At 40.5% G+C, this 22,954-nt stretch overlaps 1 protein-coding gene across 2 annotated transcripts; it reads right to left on the bottom strand.

Moving 5' to 3' along the window:
• Position 1: 1 nt before the first annotated feature.
• Positions 2-22,285, bottom strand: SAV1 (salvador family WW domain containing protein 1). Of its 2 annotated transcripts, XM_049829027.1 has the most exons (5): positions 21,987-22,283; positions 19,629-20,075; positions 9,726-9,996; positions 8,625-8,768; positions 2-1,243 (listed from the first exon to the last, which is right to left on the bottom strand). In XM_049829027.1, the coding sequence occupies exons 1-5, from the start codon at positions 22,078-22,080 to the stop codon at positions 1,042-1,044; spliced, it is 1,158 nt and encodes a 385-aa protein (XP_049684984.1). In that variant the 5' UTR covers positions 22,081-22,283; the 3' UTR covers positions 2-1,041. The 2 variants fall into 2 exon arrangements, with proteins under 2 accessions (XP_049684984.1, XP_049684985.1); XM_049829028.1 differs by lacking the exon at positions 8,625-8,768 and having other exon boundaries at positions 21,987-22,285.
• Positions 22,286-22,954: the final 669 nt, after the last annotated feature.

Raw genomic sequence — 22,954 nt, 5'->3', positions numbered from 1 at the left:
ATTCATTGAACAAAATTATTTTTATTGAATTAATAGGATTTACAAGAAATGTATTTTTTTTGTCTGCAACAATGTTTATTGCACTAAAAAGAATCCATAAATAACATTTCAGGACAATCAGTGAACCAAATGAAACTATTGGAGGGTAACTGTACAATTAAAAGTTTCCCCTCAGTAAGGAACCTTTAATACAAGAGAAAAGCTCATTAAAAAAAAAAAAAAAGTAATTGTTGTTACATCCCTGATTTTTTCCATGGTGTGGTACAGCTGGTTGGACAATGCTATTATCTTCCCACATGACTGGGTCACATTTTATGAAATGCAGTTTACCTAGGATTTAAAAACCTGTGAAAAGTTTGCTTAGAGCTCTTGGTCTTTAAGAAGGTACAAATATTTCCTCTCCAACTAATTTCTGTGAAAACTAGTAGTAAAGCTAAAGTAGCAATGCATTAAAGTTAAAAAATAAGGCAAATCAGACTTCACTTTCATGAAGCACTGGGTTGAGACTGATGAAATCCGCTTCTGTCTGGTTGTAGCCCTGGGTTGTTACTGAAACGGAACAGTGTCGGTGTTCAGTACGTTAAAGCTGTAAACAAAGAGCAGACCTCAAGAGAGAGAGAGGGACACGAAGTCCCGAGGGAAATACATGGAAATATTCATTTGGATTTTAACAAGGTTTTGAATCCAGGACATTTCATACAGTTGCAACTATTGCCCTTTAAAAATACATAGTCAGCTTCTTAATAATACAGCCGACTGCTAGAAAAAAAGATACCAGAATCAAGTGTCTGATTAAATTCCGCGCTGGTTTTCAGAATAATAAACTAGTTCTTGTATGGAAAAAAGATTAACAAACATTTTTCATTTTTATAAACAATACATAATACATGTAGAAAAATATTCAAGAGGATAATAACAAAGGTGCAACATCAACAAAAATAAGCTGCCTTTTCAACAAAAGCACTTTTTCATAGTTTTAAGTGTGAAAACCTTTTAAAGCTCTTAGGTGTCCTCAGAAAAGTCTATTAAAGAGTTGTTAGCTTAAAAATTCTTGCCATGCTGCTGGGCATACCACTGCTGCCTCTGCTTGCGATGCTCCAGCTCGGTGAGGAGGGCCTGCCTGTACGCTTCGTACAGCTTAACGATCCGTTCCAGTTCTTTCATGAAGAGCAGCTTCAGCATCCCCTGGTACGTGTCCAGGTCTGCCAGCTGGAAGAGCTCCCACTTCAGAATGTGATCGTATCTGTTCCGATAGAAAAGACGATTACCTACATGCCGCTGAGAGCAAATACAGCGCATTTTATGCATTTTCTTAAGAACCAGCCTCACAGTTGCACAGCCACTGATCAGATTTCTAGCAAGCTGTATTAGCATATTTTATGTGAAGAAATGAGGTCATTAAGACCAAAAGAGATAGAGCCATGTCTTAAAGCGAGTTGGAGAAACATCACTTACAGCTAAACTGCAGAATCACTCATAATATGCCAAGATAAACTCTGCAAATGCTAAAGATCCTATTAACTGATTATAATAAACCAACGGAGAAAATGCATTTTGGAAGCATTAAAACAGCAATTCCATTCAACAAGCCTTGAAAGTTTAGTAGTAAAACATCCTTCAAAATTAGAGTAACTCAGAAAAAAAAAAAGAATTATTTCAACAGCTTACCCTAACACTCCCCAGTAGGTACCTCCCAGAAGGCAGAATACTGCAAGTTTTCCCTCACAACACGCTTTTGTGTCCAAAGCATTCTTGTGCCAGCCTTAACAAAGCACTCTTGGACACTGTCCCCCCTCTTGGTTAATAAGCAATAATCTAAGTCAGTGTGTCTCTAACAGTGGGTTATGCACCCCACAGGACCATGGAAGGGGGGTATCAGATAGCATCAGTGAGGACTGGGGGCAGGGAATCCTATTAGGCCATAATTAATGGCTGCAAGTACTCATGCCAGCAAGGGACCTCCTAACCGCCTGCAGCTATCAGCCACAATCTACCTGCCACAGCGGGGGGGGGGAGCAGGGTGGGTGTCAAGGGAGCGATGCAAGCACTAACAGCTAAAAATCCTACATGTTCTTACTCCCCACGCTGGAAAAAATGAGCTGCTGTGGACCCGGGGAGGTCCCTGGAGACACATGCCAAGAGCCTGAAACACACTGGTGCCACCCCAAACTCCTCCGTTCGGACCATCCGACCTAGCTCCCCGCCTGGGATGGAAACAAGCTCAGCTGTGAAGTCAACCAATTACTGTTGTATTTCTTCCCACTTCCACCAGTTACAAGGAGTTGTTGGTTGAGCAAGGCAAAACATAGCGGCTTGGGTCATCAAAGCGCCATCCACCCTGTCAACACTTTCTCCTTGATGAGGGAAACGGACACTAGTCAGCAGTGCAGAACGTGAAAGCTCACAAGGCAACTACAAACAGGTGTGAGAAGGGGGCTACGCACAGACCAGCTTTGTTAGAAGCCACACTCATCGCTCTGCATGATGGAGAGCAGAGGACACGAAAAAAAAAAACCCACAAAGAAAAGCAGGAGCACAACATTAATGCATAAAGCGGGAAAAATGACGTAGGAGGAAAGCTGCTGGTGTCACCAACCACTGCAAAAACTCCCGGGTTAGAGAGCTGCCAGCAACGTACATCTTGCCTTTCATTCGGTAGGTCTTCTCTCCTACTCGACGTGCAGCGCTGCTTTTCTTACAAAAGCTGCAGCACCATCAGTGCTGGGTTTTAGTTTTACTTTTTAATATGGAGCAATTCTGAATTTCTGTTTATACTCCTAACACTTTTTTTTTTTTCAGTTTCTGAAACATATAAACATGCCCCTATCTTCAGACTTTAGGGCTATCAAAGGTGCTGCCACTGGATAGCTACAAACTTAACATAAGATGAGCCTCGTTGAGATGAGTCTCCCTTGTCTCACTAGCAGAGCTGAAGAAGGTCCCTGAAGTCTGCATTTTATGTCGTAACTGCCCAACTGCTCTTGTGACTAATCAAGTCTATGCCATTTCTCCTGCAAGTAATTTTCCACGATCAAAATTGGCACTCTAAGGTCTGCAAGGGAACCAGATAGCCAGTCAAATGAAGTCCAGTTTCACCATGGAGGTCTGTTCAACCATAACGTTAGTCACTGACTCGCTTTCATGCCACAAATTCTTCAAAGCTAGTGCTGACAATCTTTCACACCAAACACATGGTTCAACATTTCCCAAATTTAATATATATATAAAGGTAAATATTATAGATAAGCCTATCCAAACTGTTCAAAAAGCAAGCATTTTTCTTCATTACTTTTTTTTTAATGGACCTCTTTTTGTGTGCATAGTAGGGGAAGGTTTCCAAGATCCTGGAAGAAAAGCACTATTTCTAAAGTTTTCCAACAAAATCATGGTAATTCTACAGAGACAGGATTAAAGGTCTATGGCTTATGGCCAGATGTCCAGTACTACCACCATACCGGGGAAATAGCTGCAGGATGGTATTAAGCAGGAGATGCTGGCATTCAGGACATTCCTCAAGGAGTTGGTAATTGAAATGGTCGCGATTTAACCTCAGCCAGTAACTAAGCACCATGCAGCTGCTCACTCCCCCCCGCACCCCCCCCCACCCCCCCCCACCCCCCCCCGTAGAACTGGGGAGAGAATCAGGCCAAAAAAAGGTAAAACTCGTGAGCTGAGATAAGAACAGTTCAGTAGAAAGAAAGGAAGAAACTAAGAATGATAATAATAACAATTGTAAAATGACAATAATAACAAAAGGATGGAATATACAAAACAAGTGATGCACAATGCAATTGCTCACCACTCGCTGACCGGTGCCCAGCCAGCTCCCAAGCAGTGATTCCCCGCCCCCCCCCCCCCCCCCCCTAGTTTATATACTGGACATGACATCACACGGTATGGAATATCCCCTTTGGCCACTTTGGGTTAGCTGCCCTGGCTGTGTCCCCTCCCAACTTCTTTTTTCCCTACAGCCTTCTTGCTGGCTGGGCATGAGAAGCTGAAAAATCCTTGACTTAGTCTAAACACTACTTGGCAACAACTGAAAACATCAGTGTGTTATCAACATTCTTCTCATACTGAACCCAAAGCATAACACTGTACCAGCTGTAGAAGGAGAATTAACTCTATCCCAGCTGAAACCAGGACAGAAATAATTCAGGAAAAAACCAAGACACCGGGCCAACAGCAAGACAACTGTTCTGGTGAGCAACTTAGAGTGTGTTAGTTCAGGCTCTGAAGCCCACAAGGCCAAAGGCTTACCAACACGGACCTGGCTCATGTCAGTCTGCACATCAGTCAAGCGTTAACAGCCCACAGTGCAGACCCACCCGCATACGCTTAAATAAAGTAGTATAATGACTTCGCATAGCTAGATATATACCAAGGCTTAAAATAAACAGGCTGTTCTCTTTGATGGTCTCCTTCCACCTCAGCGTGATGACTGGAGAAGTCTGGCAGGGTGACATGAGCTAGCAGCCACGAAGAGACCTGCGTGGTTCAGGAACAGACACACTTCCCAAGGCTCAGAGGGAACAAGGGACGCAGAAACGACGTGTGATGCAGGTGTAAGCACAGTTCTCATTAGTGGGGATATCTGGGCTAATCTGGGTCTCCTGGAGAGACTCGTGTGAGAGAACTTCAGGAATATCACCCCAAAATGAGCACGGGTGCTAATGCTGGCCCTGGGAAGGGGACCTGAGCTGCACAGAGTGTCCTGGCATGAGCCTGGCCAGCTCTGGGAATAGGACAAGCTGCAGAATTTCCTAAGCAAGGTGAGGAAACAGCAATTCCCCAACCCAGTTTTAATCTTGATTTTGTTTGATCTGAGTCTTGCTCTACAATAGGCATTTTAATGCTGCTTTACTTTGATAAAAAGAAAGCCTTGATGTAGTTACATTTTCACTGCAATACCCCTCATTCCCTGCTTTTTCCCAGTGCTTCTGAACATACACCATTCATTTGCAATCTAATTTTCTTAACTTGGAAATAGGCAGCTGACTACTATAATTATTAACAGAATAGAAGAAACTCATGGAATAAACAGAGTTGTTTGATCCAGCTGAATTACATGAGAATATATATTCACTTGAGTGGAGGCTGAAGCCAAAATATCAGTAAATTTATGCAAATAAACTGCATTACATATTGAAAGGATATATTCAGAAGGCTGTATGCATCAGAGAAGCACCAAGACACGCAGATGACTACCAAAAATGCTTCTGAGAGGAATTTTAAGAACTTAAATAACCACAGCTTCTATAAACTTACTAAATACCAGTTTCTGTATTAAAGTCATCCCAAGTCAAGACAGGGCTGCACTGCTAAAATCACTTTTCCCCAAAAGCAAGAAGAAACAAATTGCAGCTGTTTATCAACACGAGATCAAACTCCAAAAAAGAGAGGCAGACTGCAAGCTGCTGCTTTTGAAGGTTTGCCAAGTACAACTATCTTTGTAAGCACTTGATTATTAAGTTTCTGTGAACACCACCTTTCCACCTCTGCGCCTTTCCCTCTCATCAAGAGCTGAATTCAATTGCAGCAGGATTTCCCCTGCCTCGCCCTGTGCTGGTGAATCCTTTCGAATTTTCTGGGCCAATGGCATTTATTGAAATATATTCTATATATCCAATTCTCAATGGAAGGCCTTGTTTCTTATAAAGGTGGCAATACAAGCAGGAAAGAAAACAAAGCTCCATCACATGCAACAATGCATTTGCAGGTTTTCTGGGGCCTGCAGCTTTTTTGTTTGCTCCCCAAAGAGATGCCTATAAGAACAGGGCACAGAGTTACAGTACCTGACCTAGACTCCCCAGGCATTTTTTAGAAGGGCAACTAGTCACAGAGCCAGAATCGAGGGGAGAAAGCATGTTAGTACAAAATTCCTGTAGAGCGCAGAGCCTTCCCTCCTGGCTGAGAAAGCAGGAGCTTACTAGACAGAACACACAGCCAGAACACTCCGTTTCCACTGCTTTTCCCAGTACATAGCAAGTATTTAATATAAAATAGGACACACTCAACACAAGAGACAATCACCTGCCCTGAATATTTACAGCCTATTGATTAGGGCTGGAAGAACAAAGTCCTGGGTTCAGATCTTTGCTCCAGAAGAGGTGGGGAAAGAACCTGAACCATGATCTCTCATATGAGGAAGGCATTTCTGGTCTCCTCACCCTCACAGTCCCATGCATGCAGTCTGGCATACTGTGGGAACACCCACCAGACTGGTCTACCTAACTTGGAAGGTGGAGAAACATTCGATTTTAGAGTCTAGCAAAGGGTTAAACACAAGCCAGGAGTCTTGATTCCGCTGTGCTAAGATTCTGATAGCTGCACTTATGCTCTCAAAACAAACCTTGACAGATGCCAGGAGAGAGGGGAAGAGGATGCTTCAAGATACCAAAAATACCTTGATATTGGAAATCGTTACCTCAAGTTATAACTAGACACCAAAGCCTCTTCACTGTGTAGTGAGCCAAATAGCTTCTTTTTTATCTTAACAGTTTGACCATTTTTCACTGAAATAGGGAAGCATTACGGCTAACACCTACTAAACTCTCCACTAGACTTTTCCAGTGGCCATAATTCTTCTTCTTCAGAGAAAGCTGTTGAAACCAAAGCTAATGTTATCTATTTTTGCTATCATTATCTACTTCTTTCAACAAAAATGACTGGCCTTCAGTCAGCTAAATCAAGCTACAGTGTCAGGTGTTACTAACAAATCATAACAAAATACACCTCAATGATTTCAGTGCAAAACTGTAGTGATAATCAACAGATTTTTACAGTAAATTTCAAATAGCAGATCGCAAAAGGTATTCCTCTACTACTACTATGAAAGCGTTTTGCCCACTTTGATTTTTGCAGCAGAACATACTCAGCTTTTGGACAATACTACTGAAGAAATTACAAGCATTACTGGATGTTTTTCTCAAGCTTTAAGACAGTTGCTTTGGCAACAGAGAAGAGGTTCATTATTAAAATTACATTGAAAATATGTAAGTGATCTTGATCTTAACTATGAGAATTATTTATCAATTGTTCCTTAAGACACCCTCAAGATGAGGTGATGCTAAGCCAGCTGCTACCACTCTCCCACACTTTTCCAATATAATATTAGCATAAAGCAGAATTTATTTCTTCACAGAAGCATTTGAGAATTACAACAATATTCCGATTACCACCAGCACTACCATAACAGAAGGCTAAAAGGATATTGGAAAATACATGATTTTTGATTCCTCTGAACAATGTAAATTCTATTCAAACAGCTTGAATGTACTAAATGTTTTGGGTTTTGTTTTTGGGTTGTTTTTTTTTTTTTTTAAATTTGTCTCAGCCTACTAGATATAAACAAACTCCTGATAAATTGTTTAAATGATCTTAAATTTGTTTCTCAAGTTTCAAGAGAAGTACCAACAAAAGTCCGTACAACACAGGCTGAAATAGTTCAAACTACATTGTGTGAATGTGCCAAAGACCTAAATAAAGAAATGCAGCTGCAGCCAAAACCTAAAAGTATTTCTAGGAAACAAGTGCTCCCCTAAGTTACAGGAACTTAGCATGCCCCTGGTGCATAAGTGTACAGGTGGATTTTAGGCCAATTTAAATCTTCATGGGCTGCTGGCAAGCCCAGTAGCCACCAGAAGTAATAAAACCCATTCAAATTACAGTTACTAAAAGCAGCTAAAAAAAAAAAGAGGGTTTTTTTTTAGTGGAAGTCACTGAACATCATACACGGTCTGAATTTGCAACTACAGACTGACCTGCTCACTGCTGTAAAACTTAGTTCCTCCACATTCTTCTTATGAAAAAGTACATGATTTCATAATTATGAAAAAGTATCTGGATTTTTAAATTGCTTTTCTATTTAGTGTTACTCTTCTGCAGAGCTGTACCCATTAGAAAATGTAAGTTGTTTCATTATGCCAACTCAAATCTTTTCTTGGAGGAGATTCCCTGTTCCTACAGCATTGCTTCTTTGAAAAAAACCTTTTTACTACCACTTAGTTTTTAATTAAAGGTCTTGAATAGAAACACAGATTTCAGTCTGTATTCAAAATTCTTAATTGTGAAGGAAAATTTGTATGTCTTTTTTAAAAAGGAGTAAGACACACATTAAGACTTAACACCCTAAAAAGATTTCACATATTTTATAAGCATGTGGTACTGTTCTCACAAATACACTGAAAGTAAACCACATCCTCAACTCTCAAATATATCATTCTGCAAGTCATGTGAATGGCAAGAAGTACTGTGATGATTTTAAGTAATGCCTAATACAAAGCAAACTAATGCGATGAACATAGAATCATGGAATGATTTGGGTTGGAAAGGACCTTAAAAGAGATCATCTAGTTCTAACCCCCCTGCCATGGGCAGGGATACCTTCCACTAGACCAAGTTGCTCAAAGACTCATCCAAGCCGGCCTTGAACACTTCCAGGGATAGAAGTGGATGGAAGTTCTGGTACAACTTCCTCACGCGTTGTCAGCAATAGTTCTTATGCAATTAAGAAATAGATACCAGCTAGAGTTCTACTTTCAGTCATCGAAATTCATTTGTTTTCCTTCCTTCCAAGCTACACGTGCATAGTGTGAAATGCAGAGGAAAAAAAAAAAGCTCACTTTACAGGAGCCCTGGCATAGACCTGCAGCCAGTCTGGAATTTCTGCCGTGTGGTAGGGGTTTGCAGGGACAAGGAGAGGCTGGCTTCTCTCAGCTTGCTGTGGCTGGTAAGTCACTGGAGGAGGCTGGTCATAACGGGGAACACTGTACAAAGGAAGACAGAGAAAGTCCGAAACCTCCAAGCTATAACTTAAGACACACTGATATCATTAAATTGTTAACATTATTACACAGATTAATACATGCAAAGGCCGATGATGCAACCATGTGGGTGGAGTGTTGCCTCAGCAGGCCTATACCGAGAGCAACTTTCTGTTGCTATTTTTGTGCTTCACTCCAATCACAACTGTAAGTGTTCCTGCTCTCTGTTAGCACACAGTAAAATTCACCTTAGACCTATCCAACTAGTGCCTGCTACCTAGATAGTAAAGCAGAACAAAAAACGATACCTGTTTCTAAAACATTAAAAAGGCAGGTATTGATTCAGCCAAATAATCCACCATCTAATATGTTAGAACAAATGTATTCAGGCAGCAGGTGACAAGAGGTATTCCATTTATAACAAAGGACATCCTCATATGTGTATCTTTTGTGCCACGTTAAAAATCTTTCCCTTCCTGGGTAATGGCAAAATAGACTGAGTAGCAGAAATTAACTGTTAGATTTGGTGTATACTAACTTTATTTTACCTTTAAATTATGAGTGGCTAAAATACTGATTTTCCTTCTAGACAAGACTATGTTTCAGATGGTATATGCTATTTGTTCAGACAGTCTCCTGGAACATTAGATCAAGTTTCTTTTCAGTCTACAATTCAATTATGCTCTCAGCAACTTTGTTGTTTTACTGACAGTTGAAGAGAATAGCTTCTTTGTTTTAGTGAGTTAGGAACAAGATCCTGTTTCTAAACTTAAGACAGTAACAGATGAGACAAAAACCTAACAATTACAACTTCTAAAAATCTTAGTCAAGAACCAGTAAAGCTTACTTCTAAAAATAAGTAGGTTTTGGCATGTTATGTATGAGACAAAAACAGTTCCAGTTTCTTAACCGGATTAAGGAAAAAAACCCCAATCACAGAAGAGGAGGTGGATGTCTTACCTGGGAGCACAAGGATGCTTATATTGAGCTCTTTTATTGATGTGATCTACGTAATACACTCCAAATTCTGCTGATTCAACTCTCTCCCATCCTGGAGGCAGTCCTTCACGCTCGAGTGGATGGCTCCAGTGAGTTGTATTAGTGTTATGATCTATATAGTATTTCCTTCCTCTAATAGTCCAGTCCACTGACCAGCCAGGAGGAAGAGGTAAATCTTCAGAACTATGATTTGTTAAGTTTCCTAAAGATGTAGCAGCAACTCTACCGATGCCTAAAAAAAAAGAAAGCAACGTTTAGCCAAATTGATAATACCCAGAACCAACATTACATACAAAATCAACTTCCCTCCCCACCCCTCACATCAGGCACTATTATGAACTTTGAACAATACCATGGTGTTTACAGTGTATGCGCTTGTACGTTACTAAAAAAGTATGATCAAGTCAAAATAGCTACTCCCTTTTAAGTCTCACTCATTTCACTCTCCTCCAACTCCAGATTCACTACACAGCTTCATTCAGAAACAGTTAAAATATCCTTGCTTTATTCAGTTGGAGACATATATTAGCATACGTAACAGGGGTGAAGCTGTTATTATTGTCTCAACTTGCTGAGCAGAGAGAGCTGACAGGAGATTACAGATGTTAAAGCTTTACATAAATGACAGTTTCTGTTGCTATGCTATTTCAGCTGCATCAAAACTATTTATCTACAAAAACCCCACAGCTATTTCTTTTTCTACTTACAGTCAGAAATTACAACTATCTAGAAAAATCACTGAATACCAACAAAGCTTTTCAGATTAACCAGTCAAGAACAGTAACAGGACCAGGTAAACCAAGAGAGGAGGGACAAGTAAAGTTAGCACTATCCTGCGCTGACTGTTATTACTGAAGTGCGTGCAATCATGGCCAAAAAGTGTCATCAGTAACAAGAGAAAACAGAAAAGCTGGATCTGTGCAGGATCCTGCACAAGCCCTTTGCTCAACACAGTCATCCTGCGCACACTGAAGTTGATGTTGCCATGTCGTCTTTGCTAAAACTACCCACGCTCGTTAGACTAGCTAGTTTATGTGCATTGCTGGGCTGGACAGTCAGACCTTGGAAGTAAGTTTCATTGTCTAGTAGGCTGTACATCTGCCTCTCTACATCCTGCTCTTCTCAATGCTGAAGAGGCACATGAAGAAAAGTAATTTTCAGCTTTTCTTGGTGATGCAGGCTGCACTAGGAGAAGGGCTTCTCCAGCAAGGGAACTAAAGCCTAGGTGAGTTGTATGGGTGGTGGGAGAGCTGGCAGGAATCAGTAGCTGATTAAGTTCCTACCTCTGTCCTAGAAACAAAGCACATTTAGGATTTATCACTACATAGGCTGAATTAAGAGACCGGTCACTAGCATTTTAAAAAAATACACGATTTGTTGTAACATACACACAGTTTTTACATTTTAAAAATTAGTGTGCTAGGTGCTGAGAGAGGTACTGACAAAACAAAATTCCAGTTTCATCTTTTCCTTCCTTCTGTATACTATGGATACTTAGGAAGCTAGTTGAAATAAAAGCTGTAATAATAATTACAGAAAACAAAAAACCTCCAAAACAACCAAACCCCCAAAACCCCAACCACAAAAACCAAGTGACATCATCAAGAATTTTGCAGGTCTCTTTCCATTCCTTGGAAGCCTAATACCTACTGGATGTGCTGGCCCATATTCAACTCTTTTTTTTAAATCCTTTTAGGTAGTTACCTTCTGTTACCCACAGTTTCATGGTAAAACAGTCTCTGGCTTTAAAGAAACTGCAATTACCTTTTCACCCCACAATCAAATGCATCTATTCAATCACCGTATTCATTAGAGTTTGTGTGTTGCTATTTCCCATGGCCAGAAGAAGGGGCATGGGAGCCAATTTTTGCACTTTCTTAGAAGTCAGGGAGTGATGCCATCACAAGCACCATGTTTACTTACTGAGGAATACACCCCTCCTGTTTTTCAGAAATAACATTTTTGTATGATTGTTTTTTGAGAGAGTGGAAGGGAAAGGCAGAGTCTATCTCATCTAAAGCATACTATTAAAAAGAGGTTTCAGGTGTGGTCGCCAACTCAAAAAGACAACAGTAATACTGAAGTAGCAGCAAAACTGTAATATTTCTCAGGCAATTTCATACTTGTCTGCCAACAAAGGCAACAGTCCTCTTCAACAATACATACACAATATATCATGCTAGCCAAGGGATGTTGTCTATTTTAAGCATTAGTTTACATACAAAATGACAGACTGAAAACTGGATGGGCTGTCATTCTAATACAAGATAGCAGTCACCAACAAAGTAATGGAAAGGCTCCAAAGCAACTGAATAAATAAAAAATAAATAATAATAAAAAAAAAAACTCAGAAACTTCCTCCTGAGCACTGTTCTTTAGAACATTTGTGCTCATCCATAAATCTTTTTCTAGCCTTGTCATGTTCTGAACTATTTGGTCTTAAAGTATTTCTTCTTGTTATAGTACTTACCTATTTGTTAGCTTTATAAAGGAAAGCTGATGGCTGTGTTCATGTGATAGCTCCCACCTCTCATTAGGATTAAGCAACCTAGACTTTTACTTCCAGTGAGAAGAAACATCCGGAGGCTTCCTGACCTTTAGCAGTACTGGGGCAGGGAAACTATTTCAGACCCTAGCTACAGTTATGTCACTGGTTCTGTTTTCATTCCAATGACAAAATACAAACATTTAAGCTTCTTGAACACACTGCACTTTGGATAAACAAATTCAGTATTTTCTCCAATTAACTGTACCACTGTGTTGTAATTTCATGTACGTATCAACAGTGACTATATATGACCACTACCAGAAGATCTGAACACACAAACTTGACTGGGGGAAAGAATTTTCAAAGGCTTAAACTTATTTTTCTGTTTACTGTTAAAGCCCGCACATGTCAGTATTTTTGTTACAGTTCCTCCTACTTAAATTCTACCATGATTCCAGCAGCAAATACACATATATTTTTTCCTTCAGGTAAAGGTTAATGCCTTCTAACATTTGGAAGTTGGCATTAAAAGTTGCACAAGCCATCCTCTGCACCACAAGTTATCTTGACACAATGCCTATATCTCTTCATACAAAAGCCTGAGAAGACTGGGAGCTGGACTTGGGTAGCAAGGAAAACAAAAATCTAGATTACACAGAGAAATCACCTGGAAAGCAGGCTAAAAAGCAATGCTGCACCCAATGGAAAGGCACCACTGGCAGCTCTGTGTTTGCACAATCATTTAATTCTAGCTACATCATTTCTCCCAATGCCAGGTTATTTTCTTTCATTTCCAAGATGCAAAGAAAAAAAATAATACCAGACACAAATGTATTATATATTCCTTTTGCCATTTTGACTTCATATATGATGAAGCAGAGCCATACTGTTACAATAAACTTAAATAGCTGTATCAGTTACCAGTTTTGAACAGTGTTCCAAGCCTCTGCAACTAGCAGGCTCTAATTATGAAATCAAAGGCCAGATTTATAAACTGACAGTTGCAAATACTTCAGGTTGTAGACCATCACGTATAGTCTTAATGTGCATTTTTGCCCTTAAAATCACAGATCATACTGAAATATTCTGTGTGCTGGAAGTTTTAAGATGTCAGGTAACATTCATAGTGTCTTACAATCATCGACCCACTATGGCATTCAAATCGGCAATTAGTACAATTTATAAGTGTGTTTATATAATTGCAGTTACTAGAGATCAGAAGAGATTATATATTGGTTTTCCTTATAAAACTCAGCAGATGATTCCTTCAAGGGAGAGAGGATACACACATAAGAGAAATAGGTCCTGCTATGACTTTGAACAATAAGAGAAGATGAAAATTGACTTTCATATTGCCCTGATTTCAGCTGGCATAGAGTTAATTCTCTTCCTAGTAGCTGGTACAGTGTTATGTTTTGGATTCAGTATGAGAAGAATGTTGATAACACACTGATGTTTTCAGTTGTTGCTAAGTAATGTTTAGTCTAAAGTCAGGGATTTTTCAGCTTCTCATGCCCAGCCAACAGGAAGGCTGGAGGGGCACAAGGAGTTGGGAGGGGACACAGCCAGGACAGCTGACCCAAAGCGGTATTCCATACCATGTGACATCATGTCCAGTATATAAACTGGGGGGAGTGGGGCTGGGAGGGATCACTGCTCAGGAACTAACTGGATGTTGTTTGGCAAGTGGTGAGCAGTTGCACTGTGCATCGCTTGTATATTCCAATCCTTTTATTATTATTACTGTCATTTTATTATTGTTATTATTATCATTTTTAGTTTCTTCCTTTCTGTTCCATTAAACTGCTCTTATCTCAACCCACAAATTTAACTTTTTTTTTTTCCTGATTCTCTCCCCCATCCCACTGGGGGTCGGGGGGGAGTGAGTGAGCAGCTGTGTGGTGCTTAGTTGCTGGCTGGTGTTAAACCACAACATGTATATATACACACCTATAGGTATCAATAATAAGACTGAACAACACTCTGAAGAGTAAATTTGCACATGATCTTTTCCAAAGTATAAACCAAAGAAGAAAGTTACAAGACAGCCTAAACCTATCTACTCTGAACGCTACCTTTTCTGTGTCATGTTGCCAAAGTATGACATTCTTCTGTGTTTAAATTTCAGCTAAGGTCTTAGCCCTAAAGCATTTTCATAGCAGCCTAAAGCTTCACATGGGATTTTACTGCACACACCAAGGATATTCCCTGAATCATGGGCTGGTACCAGATTTACATAGCACAATGCAAACCATCCACACAAAAACCCTCCAACTTACAACTTGAACCATTTCTATCAAAACATCTAGTGTAAAACCTGTGATTTTCCTATTGATGGAGGGTATGATCTCTGCCATAGGATAAGCAAAACCAGACTCATCAAACCAGTTCACTGTAACTACTCAAAGTTTTCTTACTCACATACTGTTTTATCTATGACAAGACAGAAATTCTCATTCTTCCTGCTTTCCCAAGGAAGAGAGTTGTTTAAATTATCTGCTTTTCCAAATATTAAACGTCTCCTTTCCTCTGCTTAAGGAGGAGCACTGTTCTTTATAAACTTGCCTGAGTGGCACTATCAAATCTCAACAATGAATTTAAATCTATGCAATTGTAAATCTTTTTCAGGCTGCCTCTTTAGAACTTGTCCAGCCTAATTTGTTAATTCTGTTTCATAATAGTATATGTTTGGGGTATTTTTTTGGTTCAGCTGTTGCTTTTAAGGAACTTCAATATTGAACATTATTTGTGGCTTTTTTTCCTTCTCTTTAAAATATACTATCTTCAGTTTAAGGTCTTGAATTAATTGTCAACCAGGCCAAGAGGCATTATATGCCGTTCCAAAGCGAAAGAAAATCCTGCTCAATGCAGTCTGCTTGATTAGGAGTATCACCATGTATGTTCTCAACACTTTGAAAAAAGAAAGTGCAAAGGAACGGTAACCACTTATTACTAGTATTAACAAGATTTAAAATACTCAAGAGTTTTAAGTAAGGCCATGCCCTATATTCAGGCTTATTCTCAACATCTTCAACAATAGGGTGTTCTAATACCAGAACCCAAACTTTAACTTTGCCCACCACACTCCAGTGCATTATAAGGTATCAGTGCTAAGAGTTCCTTCATTTAATACTCTTCTCTTAAAAACATGTTAAGCTAATAACGTTACAAATGTGAAAAATATGTAGTATCTTCTTTAGTCAAGGGAGTTCTGTTTGGTATGGAACAAAGAAAACTAAGTGATATGCGTTAATGCTTTCACAGCCCAATCAAGGGGTTTTTATTTTATTTTAAAGGCAATCTGCCTGGAAAGAAGTCCAAATTCTTAGGGGGAAAGGTTTCCAGATCAGCAAAGGGCAGTTCTTCAGTCTGCCTGGCAGGAAGCTCAGCAGAAAAATCATATCACCAGACCAGTCCAGCATAAAGGGAAAAGAGCAAAAACACTAAGAGAAAAGTCTCTGCTTACTAGATACAGTGCTGATGGAGGCAGAGAAGTTTCAGAGCCTATGAACTCCCCACAACTAGCTTCAACCAAATTTCAAAGTGTTGAAGAACATATCTGGCCAAACAAAAGGCCTTCATATTTGTCTTTAATTAGGTCAATTGTCTTGAGAGCCTTTTTTCAGGATGCCAAAATCCTCTCCCTTCCCCTCATCAAACCAGGATGAAGAACAGGAAGAGAACATGAAGGAACTGTTTAATTGTAAGGGAGTTAAGTAATAATAAAACAGCAAAAAGAAGTTCCAGAAAATATCTTGTTTAGATAGGTTGGCAGGTTCTAGGCCTTTCTAACCTGTTCCAAAGAATCTAAAGGTACTTCCTGAGCACAACTATCTTGTTTGTCAGAGGGAATGGGGTGTTCCAAGTAAGCATAAATTCACAAATAGGAAATGACAGGAAGTACTTTGAAAGCTTCAAAAAGTATGCTACAAAGAAATTACTGCAAAATCAGCACAAAAGAAAAGGGCAGGAATTGCCATTTGTTTAAAAATGAATGAGGTGTACAGACCTAAAAAGAAAAGCCCTGCCACTTTAGCTCTAATTAATAATTAGTATTTCTTTATTTTGCACTTATATTAAACACGAATACCAGTTTGCAATTTTTAAGGGGTACAATTTAACATGAGATGAACCTACTTTTACTAAAGCGCACTGGATTCTCTGTTCACAGGATTACTCATTTTTCTTCTCTGACATCACAATCAACTGTGTACAAGCCACCACCAGAAAGTGCCTTTACACTGTGATTTTAATCTCAGCAATTTTCATATACACATAAGAATTTTTTAGCTTACCGCTCAAACAGGTACAAATAACTCTGAGGTCTTGGTTACAAGTTAGTTCCAATCTATACTGTAGATATAACTTCAACCACAGACCTCCCCAAACCTTTAACCTAGAAGAGAGGAAAGAGATGTCGAGGAAAGACAGGTAAAGTCTCTTAGAATTAAGCTTGAAATGGACACTAAAAAAAATTTTCAAGAAATGCCACAGAGGTAGCTAAACACACAAAACTAGGAAATATCTCAACTGAAGACATTTTTCAGGAAAGCCAGCAGCACTAGACTGCTAACTAAAAACAAATCTAATGAAAATAAGAAAAGGAGGACATGGTAGAATTTAATCATACTGAGAGAGAAAACATGACTTCAAGGAGAAATGCCTATGAAAGAACATATCAATGCTGTCAACATCATGGGACTTTCTTAAATACTTTGCTGAATACTTTGAGTATGACGATCTCAGTAAGAACATGTTTTCAACTTATCTCCAAATTATAAAGAGGAGAATCTTTATTTTGAATGAAAGCTGAAATCTGCATGCACCTCTTCACTTCCACACTGCTGCTTCTCCAAAGTCATCTCATTTCTAAACAACACGGAATAAAACATCACTCACCAATAGTCAAGAGTACCTTGTGCTCATCAGGCAAGGTTTCTGTAACCATCAACCCAAACCATAACAAAACTGACTGAGGGGACCTTCTGAGGGAGGGTGGGAGAGAAGGAAAAGGGTAGAAGGCAGCATTTACAGATTCTAGCTAATAAACAGACTTATACCTTGAAACTGTAGGTATTAGGCAATTTTGTCATCAATTATCTTGATGAAGAATTTTGATTAGGTGAAACATTTAGAAACAACAATGGAGATGTGTAAGGAAAAAGTAATTTAGACAAAGATAATGAAAGTAGAAGGCCTGCCTCAGTATTCTGGAAACGCAGGAAAAAAGGAACTAGAAGTTACAGAAAGATTAGTGTAGCTCAAGGAAAACATGGAAGGTTTGAAGACAATGCATGGTTCAAATAAAAAGAAGCTTAATGGTAAGACGAAAGAAGTAAGAAAATCTAACATCTTATTTGTGGCCACACAATTCTTTTACTGAGAAAAAGTAACAGCAATTCTTGAAAAGTAAAGGACATAGGCCGATACTCTTCCTGCAGTGAAACTGAAAGAGGAATTTAAGAGTTCCTATTCCATGTTGAGATGAAAGGAAAAAAAAAATAGAGGAAAAGGGAAACACTTTGGCAGACAAAAGGCTCACCTTTTGTGTCTCTCCCTACACATGCATAAGATTGAATACTCACCCATTACAAAATATGCATAGAATTCCTTCAAACTATTAAATGTAAAAATATGAGAGTGAATGACAAAGACCAAACAAACATCAGCTCCTTTATGATTTCCAGTGGCTACGGGGGCATGTAGACAAATGGGATGGTAGTGAGGGAAATATATTTTTAGAAAGAAATCCGTGTTGCTACAACTGACAAAAATACAGCTATAAAGTCCTACTTTCAGCTTGTTTTAAAAATCTTCTAGATTAAACTCCACTTTCAAACTAATAGCTGGAGCTCCCTTTCCACTTAACACTGTTTCAATTCTACACAGCAGCAGTACCATTTTTTGACATCTTCCTCAGCATACACAGTTACTGTAGTAATATCGAATGTTAAATTGATGGATTGGTTTATGAAATCCTCCCCTCCTACCGCTCCTCCCTACAATATCCCAGCACATGCTAACAGTTGCTCATTATTTGGACCAGGTAAATGTTTAATGACTGCTGGCTGAACAACTGACAGAGATGGAGGGCTTTCATGCAAAATCTGGGTAGATCAGATGTATTAGCGTGTAGCAAAATATAAGAGGATTAAGGTAGCAAGTCTTAAATCTTAGGATTTTAGAATTTACTAGCTGACAGCAGAACCACTAGCATTACTCTTCTGTCACTTTTCATTGAAATGTTTCTGTAGTAAAAAGCCCATAAAGCATTGTCAGGTTATAATTCCATACACAAGGTCAGCAGCCTTAAATGTTGACATTCTTCCTAGCGGATTTATTTTCTAGACAGGAGATTTATTTTAGTAGCAACTATTTACTATTTTGTTTACAGATTACAAGTAATGACAAACTAAAAACGTATTTCATATTGAAGGTACATTATTTACAGGTTTGAAATGTTTGTTTCAAACTCCTCCGTGAACATAGTTTCCAAAGTATATACAGTGCTCAAATACAGCCAAATTTACTACTTTTAAGGTCACCTTTCTATGGCCAACATTGTAATCCCAGGGTTTTTATTCCACCAATAGGCTCACAACAGCACACTGCACCAAAGAATTACTCTTCAGTGTCATCACAGATATAATCAAATATTTTAAACAGCAGTATTTAAAGGCTTCTTTTTTCTTATGCTGTTCTTCCCTTAGAAAACAAAGACAAGTTCCAGTGAATTGAGGGGGAAACAGGCATATTTACAAATGATATTACAAGCTAAAAGAAAAAAAAATAATCAAGGACTAGAAAGTCAATTTCAGCACTAACTACATGTCAATTTGCCAATTACACAAAGCAGGCATCCCTTCCTTTGACTATTTATAATAAATTATTTTAATTCTTGAGGTCAAATTAACACAATAAAATTAAATAATAACACAACAATATTTAAAATACAATAAGACAGCAATGCTATAATTTAGAGCTGTTGGTTCTTCTCTACATCATGAAAATAGCGCATGTGCCCTAATGAATAAAATTCCTTGCTAGTTAGCAACTGAATCAACTTTGTCACAAGGAGTTGCATATACACTTGGCATTAAAAAAAAAAAACAAAAAACCTCGCTCAACTTTACCCCATTTATTTAATAAATAAATCATGATTTAAGTATATTTTTTCCTTTCTGGATATATGCAAACTCTTAACTCTAAGAAATGTGAACACATAGTGTACTCCGATCACAGAAATGTCATTAAAATAAGCTCTGTCCCACAGCATAACTCCTAAAAACATGATCCTGATCATCTGGCTATACCTCTGCACCTAAAGTCTTATCAAAACCGTATTTTTTAAAAAACAGCAATTAATCAATACTTACCTGAAGTGTGCCTCCCGTGATTCTGTGACATCCTCTGGAAAAGATCGCTGTTGTGTTCATAATATCTGTAGTCCTCATGTACGCGATCATTTAACTGACGTCTCCTCTGGGCATCATAAAAATGATCGTAATAATAACAACGGGCACCAGCATCTCCATTTTCCAAAACAGAATTAGCTTCTGTTAAAAATGACTGGGAGGAAGAGCCGTATTCTCTAGGGACGTCAGCTAAACTTCTTGCGAGATAGGAAGGTGCAGACAGTCTGTTGCTTTCACGTCTCATTATTTCATGAGGTGGCCTCTGCACTGGAGTTCGAAGGAAACTCTGGTTTCTGGAAACAATTCCATCTCCACCAGAAGCATATGCAGAAGACGTTGACTCAGGAGGACAGATATCAGTTCGTCTTGGAATGGTTGGACCGTGACGGATAAATGAAGGCATCAGATCTGATATACAGCATTAAAAGAGAGACAAGAACTTTGGCTGTACTCACACATAAAGTGTTTGGCTACCCACAATGCTGATTTACACCACAAATTGAGGAAATTCAAATGCTAGAACCCCTTTTTAAGCACCTTTAATGCATATGCAAGTATAATGGTAATGCTGCAGTTGGTACTGGTACAAAAGAAACCATCACACCCTCCACCAGCAACAAACTATTGCCAAAAGAGTGCAGTTTTGCCAGTATAACTGCATCCACAATAAACAAAAAAACTCCAAACCCAAACCCCATCAAAAAGCACATGCCAAAAAAAACCCCAAACTACCCCACACCGTGCTGTGGCTACATCAGCCAGGCTTCATACCTCTCTACTAGAAGGGTCAAGAAAATCCAAGTATCCTGGCTACCACTCTACCACTTCATTGGGACCACTGTCCTTATGAACTCAGAATAACTGAAGACATTAATGCTTACAGAAATCCATGACAGACTCAGGAACAAATTCATACTTTCTCCACTAATCACAAAGTTCAGCCAGCAAAATGCTGTTATTCTGCACACAGTAAGTTCTCAAATTCTCGTGAAGATATTTCACTTTCTCCTTTACCTAGAGGTTTTGCACATGAGCACTGACATCTATTTATACAATTTCAGTGCTTCCCTCCAGTAAGCGATACATTGTTCCTCTCCTTAGTATTACTTTCACCAAATAACTAGTTTCCCTCCAGGTGAGCCAACAGAAACTATGACTTTCATTTAGGAGAAGGTTATGTCTATTATTAATTACTTTTTATTAATAAGCTCTTATAACTTAGGGTAAAAATTCAGTGCATCCCAGAAAGTGTCATCAGTAAATCTATAATTGATATAAAGCAGTCATGTAATAGCTAGTCATTACATTATGGCAAGCAACATGTGTAAGAGGCGTTAACCCCTTAGACATGCCTACAGCTTAATATGAAAAAAAAAATTGTGGGTTTGTTTTGTTTTGTTTTTTTTAAAAGACTAAGTCAATGTAATCAGACTACTAGATGATTTTGCCTGTTGACTGGGGAACCAGCTGTTCATGCAGCAAATACTTCCAGAAAAGATGAGTGCCGGCTCCTGCCGGCGAATCAGTTGTTGCTAGTTGTGATCTCCACGCTAATCCTGCTTTCGTAGCATAATACCTTTCAGTCTCAGGTTGATTTCAAAGGTTAACAAAAAGAAACCTAAGTGCGCTTTCAACATGTATTTGCTAGCGTTCTGTACAGTCCTAGCGAAACCAGGACTGCGACATCAGCGTCAGGTTAACCACACGAAGATCAGTGCATCCCAGGTACGTAGCGGTGACCTCATCAAGTTGTTTCATGGCTAAGAACTGGAGCACTTGCTTCTGCAGGGATTTTATGCAACTGTCTCGTACAGTTATCTCATTTTCAAAGCACACACCTTTTGGCAGTGCACACAGCCTCGATCGGGAAAACAACCACTGACTTTGGAAAGAGAGAGACGATCTGTTCCGCTCACCTGCAAGATACCTGTTCGGAGACTATCTTAACCTCTACCTGCTCAAAACTGAGCAACTCCTGCTGAGAAAATAAAACCAACCCAAGTTTATCGTCAGCACCTGGTGGTACGCTAGGCGTAGAGCTCCCTTTTAAACTCAAGCCTCCCTTTTTCAGGTTTCACCTTCCTCCGTCAGCTCCCGGGTCTCTCAAAAGCAATTCCCCACATCCCCACTCTCCCCTCACGAAGGGACCCCCACTCTCCCCTCACGAAGGGACCCCCTCCCCCCAAAGCAGCGCAGGGCCTCCCGGGCCCACCGGACCGCCGTCGTAGCACACAAAGGAGACGGCCACCCCCCCGCCAGGCCTCGGGCTTGTCCTCCCCACCCGCCCCCGACCCAACCAAGCCCGTCCCCGACACTCACTGCGAAGCAGAGGGCTGGTCTCCTTCTTCACGTACTTGCCCTGCACCTCACCCGGCTTGGAAAGCTCCGTCCGCGTCTTCTTCCGCGACAGCATCCCACCTCCCGGCCCGCTACCACCCCCCGCATACCCGGAGCCGCTCCCCGCTCCTGCAGGGCAGGGCCCGACCGCCCCGACTCCGCCTCAGGCGCGGCGGCGGTTGCTCCGCGCTCGCATGGCCGCGCTACCGGGCCGGGGCCGGGGCCGGAGGGAGGTGAGGGGGGGGGGGGGGGTGGTTGTGTGAGAGACTCAGCGCTGAGGGGAAACAGCGGCGGCGGCGCGCGGGGGCTTGTGGGAAAGCGGCCTCCGCCCTCCGGGGCAAGGCCGCGGGGTAGGGTAAGGGGAGAGGGGGCGGGCGCTGGCGCTGTCACTCACAGCGCCCCCGCGCGGAGGGGAGGGCGCATGCGCCCGGGGAGGGAGAAAAATGGCGGGAAAGGAGCCGCCTCAGGGCCTGCCCGCGCAACGGGACAGGGATCCTGTGGGCACCGTCGGCAGGGAATGGCGGGCTGCCGACGGCTTCTCCTCCCCGGTGGTACCCCTCACCCGGCTGGGGAGGATCACCGCTGCCTCGCTGGCAGGGGGAAGCGCAGGCCCCCGGAGGAGGTCCGTGGCTGAGGGACGGTGCTCCCGCTGCCCTGCCTTCCGCCCCGGTTACCGAAGGAGTAAGTTTTAAGATGATTAATCCGAGAAAGCACTCGGTATTTTCCATATAAAGGTGAAGAATAGGCGCACCACTTCAGTCGAGGGCAGGGTGTGCTTGAAAATAAGCTCAGAGGCATGCTCAGCGCCTGTCAGTTTTTTATACCTTAATTTTATACTTTTGGAATGGAGAAAGCTACTTTTAGTAGCTGCCCAACTGTCTTTTTTAGTACTGTAGCTTTGTGTATGCATTTGACGAATTTGCAGATAATACTTGAAGTACATACAACTT

The sequence above is a fragment of the Accipiter gentilis genome, chromosome 25, assembly GCF_929443795.1.
Source record: "Accipiter gentilis chromosome 25, bAccGen1.1, whole genome shotgun sequence".
Classification (NCBI taxonomy): Eukaryota; Metazoa; Chordata; class Aves; order Accipitriformes; family Accipitridae; genus Astur; species Astur gentilis.
This window is presented reverse-complemented; position numbering and strand designations above follow the sequence as displayed.

Coding starts and splice junctions, on each gene's coding strand:
- SAV1 (XM_049829027.1), bottom strand. CDS start 22,080: ATGCTGTCGCGGAAGAAGACGCGGACGGAGCTTTCCAAGCCGGGTGAG. Junction 8,769..9,725: donor AAGCATCCTTGTGCTCCCAG/GTAAGACATCCA, acceptor TCCTTTGTACAG/TGTTCCCCGTTATGACCAGC. Junction 1,244..8,624: donor TATGCCAGGGCTCCTGTAAA/GTGAGCTTTTTT, acceptor CTATCGGAACAG/ATACGATCACATTCTGAAGT.